Consider the following 3,494-nt stretch of genomic DNA (forward strand, 5'->3'; position numbering starts at 1 on the left):
AAAGCTCACAATCTTCAGTTGGCATGGAACTTGGGGTGCAGCATGAATTTCACGATACCTCTGGCCTGGCAAGGTCTCCGGATGAAGCACAATTTGCTTTGTCTCCAGACACTGATGCCCACAAGGATGTAGAGATCGCTCAGTCTCCTATAATCGTGGATTTCGATAATGCGAAGAAGCATCAGCCGGTTGAATCATACATTTCTAGATCCCAAGCTTACTTTGAGCGTGAAATCTCGAAATCTCCAGCTGGTATGGAGTTTGCAGTTCCTTCTGGTGATGCCACATGCTGTGAAGTCGTCGACGCTTCGAAAGCTTCTATCGCCGAGTCCACATTGCTATCGGGATCTCCAGAGCTAGACGGGTCTCTTAAATCAAATTTCCCACCCTCCAGCCTTGGCGATCACACCATGGAGGTGACGAAATTCCAGGAACAATCTTATGCACAACCACAAACAGCGACAACTGATGATGAATTCCCAGTACACGAGATAAGTGTTGGAGGAGGAAAGGTCATTCCAGAGGTTACAGATCACATAGATTCCATGGAGTCCACACCGGAGAACATGCCTCCGATCCATGGTGATTTGATGTACCAATTGCGGACGGAGTGTACTTCACAGCCAGCGGATTCGACGACTTATGATGGACCGCACATTGGATTTATGGACGTTGCTGCTGGTAGGCCGGTAGACGAAAAGTAAGTGTGAAATCGGATCCTATCTCAATATTATTTGTCTTGTGGTAGTCGGTCTATCCCACTATCCAAGGTTTGATTTATTCTTTATCTTCCTTTCAACTTCTCAGCATCCACACTCCCAGTTCCGAGGCATCCAACGGCTCTATGATCCACACCGAAGCTGCCCCCATTCCACCTGGATTCAAACCGGAAGTAGTCTCCTCTTCCTCCCCTGCCATCAACGTCGCATCACCACAGTCAGGAGCACCTTCCGGTTTCTCTAGCCAACATCCTCTGCTCTACAGCCAACATCAGTCTGAAAGTTTTGAAGGAGAGGAAGAAACAGAGGCATCCTTCCATCAGAAGTTCCCTACTGCTGCTGTAGGCGGGACTGGAGATATGGAAGTGCCATCTTGTAAGGAGGCTGAGTCATCAGAGAAGCCCGTAGGTAGCAGTGATAGTAGTGGTGCAGTGTTTGATCCGCTGACTCAGTGGGGACATCCACAGGGAATTCCAGTTCCAGTGTTGCCTTCCAGAACGATATTGGGTAAGAATGAAGAGAGGAAAATACAATTAAAGGATCAACCCTTGCAGAGTTAAATCTACCTTTCTTCTCCCACCTTTTTAGTTCGTCCTTCAAGACCTACAACTGCTCGCTCGGCTGCTCTGGGTAAGTCTTTGATATGCCAGAGTGAAAGTGTTGGAAGAAGGCTTTGCAGCTTGCTTATATTACAGTTGCTTACCAACTCTTTCATCTATCTTCCCAAAATCCGTCCATCCTTTTCCTCCACGTATTCCCTTTTAGGCACGAAGGCTCCCGCATCTTCCACAACCTCCAAAGCCCCAGAGACTCTTTCCCCAGGTTCACCACTCCGGCTAGATGTTATCTGGGTCCCAGGCTATATAATCCGCGTGCCTTTTGCCATGGCGACGCAATTTTTCACCCAAGTCCGGGCCCGGGTCTATGTGCTCTCTGGGGAGTGTCTGCACCCCATCACGGGGGAGGCGCTTATTGCTGGAATCTCCAAGTGGAAGCCAGAGGGTAGGTTGACTTTGGAGGTTTAGCAGCCACTTCTTTTTAATTAAGGTGATCAAAAAGCTGTCAGAAACCGAAGGTCACGTCTTAAAAGCCTCTGGAATCGCGCAACTCCGTGTTGTCAAAAGCCTATCCTAATGCCGACTACTTCCGCCCTCTTTCCTAGAACGTGAAGCAGTAACAAAGATGAGCGGCGGTCGAGGTGTTGAAGGTATCAACGTAGTTCCCACCGACGAGCCTCTGGAATGGGTGCGTTGGTTGCGTCGAAGTAGAGGTGGAAGTGGTGATGGCAGCGGTACAGGTGAGGAGCGTCTCCAAGCCGTTGAAGTGACCGTCCATTCCTCTGCCACTCTCTCTGATATCCACTTCTCCGACCATGGAATCGAGATCACTTGTCCAGGTACCCAACTACCCGTCTAAACGATGAAACTCCATCCACTCTACACCAAGCCATCCTGCATCATTCACACTATCACTACACTTCGCCGATCACAACATTTCTACACAATTCAAAAAGGCTCCATTGCCTCCTCCCTCTTTGAGTTGTTGAAGCCCTTTCTCCGCCTCACTGCGATTCGAGAAGTTTTTCGTGACTTTGGTTTGTTCGTTTATTTTCCCCCATTTCTGCTTCCTGGATATGGCTGAATGCTTGTGCTGCATCTTCTCTTGCGTGTCCTCTCGCCTTCTGCCACGCTGTACTGCTAGCCCCACCTCCATCTCTACTGCCTCCCTTCCCCCTCTACCCATCTGTCTGCTACAAACAAGACCAGAAAATTAAGGCCGAACAAATGGAACAAAGATTCTCGCTTGACGCTATTGAATTTAGTGTTGTGTTTTCTGTCTTGATAATCGGACGTCGGAGGAGTGGGCAAGTGAAGGCTTGTGAAAGGGCTAAATGCAGGGACGTTACTATGGTCTTATCACCCCTGAAGGTTTCATGCAGCATGCCACATTGCACTGTCCTGGTTTTTTGCGCGGGCAGGCGTCTAGAGGGTGGATGGAAAAGCTTAGGGAGGCAGAGTGTTTTGGAGGTATTTTATTCTGGACGAGTGTGCGGTCATCAGGGAATATGTAGATTATGGCACCAAAGTTAGGCTGATTGGTGTCAGGGCAGATTTGGAGTTAAAAAGAGTTTCGAAGGGTTCAATAACAGCTTCTAGTCGAATCCAAGGAGCATCTACCCTGTATGCGTACCATTCATCCATTCCCTAACCATCCACCCCAGATCTATTTGCTTGGTCTCTATCCCTCATCTATCTCCCATCATGTATGTATCCGTCTTGGATGCATCCATCCCGTACCCATGGAGTCTGTATGCATCGCGTTTTCATCCACTTGGTTTGCAACCCTCATTCAACTATCCCGAAATATGTTAGGTGGAATAACGCAAAAGATCAGTGCAAAAGGCCCAATATGCGACGGGTGGACGTGCGAAAGTAATGAGCACAACGAATCACAGACATTCGAACGCAACCGATGCAAAACTGGTTCCACATTCATCCGTCCACTTAGCATCCACCTATCCATCCACTCGTTCACCGCTGATGCATTTTTCCATCGCTGCGTAAAAACTCCGCTTCCCCACCCAGCACCGGATCCACCCTTCCACCTTAAATACCCTCATTCACTAGTCATCCAATTTCACTATTTCTTCATCCCTCTATCCATCCATCCACCCACCTATCATTTAAGAAAGAGCGAGGAAGATGGCATGATAGGCGCGAAACGCGTAGTGTCGCTTCAAATAATGACACGAAGATCTGCAAGAGGAGGAAGAAT

The 3,494-nt window shown here is 48.5% G+C and overlaps 1 protein-coding gene across 1 annotated transcript in view; it reads left to right on the top strand. All coding sequences in view use genetic code 11, as the record gives it.

Annotated features, from left to right (window-relative positions):
- EGR_06609 (Microtubule-associated protein) overlaps nt 1-2,135 on the top strand; it is a gene marked incomplete at both ends in the record, with an annotated part of 13,162 nt that extends 11,027 nt beyond the window's left edge. The window contains 5 exons of the mRNA XM_024495858.1: nt 109-700; nt 808-1,226; nt 1,308-1,349; nt 1,485-1,721; nt 1,882-2,135. Of these exons, the coding sequence (XP_024349716.1) occupies nt 109-700; nt 808-1,226; nt 1,308-1,349; nt 1,485-1,721; nt 1,882-2,135 (1,544 nt within the window). The remainder of the gene's footprint in view (nt 1-108; nt 701-807; nt 1,227-1,307; nt 1,350-1,484; nt 1,722-1,881) is intronic.
- Between the last annotated feature and the right edge of the window lie 1,359 nt (nt 2,136-3,494).

This window comes from Echinococcus granulosus (assembly GCF_000524195.1).
Source record: "Echinococcus granulosus chromosome Unknown EG_S00060, whole genome shotgun sequence".
Taxonomy (NCBI): domain Eukaryota; kingdom Metazoa; phylum Platyhelminthes; class Cestoda; order Cyclophyllidea; family Taeniidae; genus Echinococcus; species Echinococcus granulosus.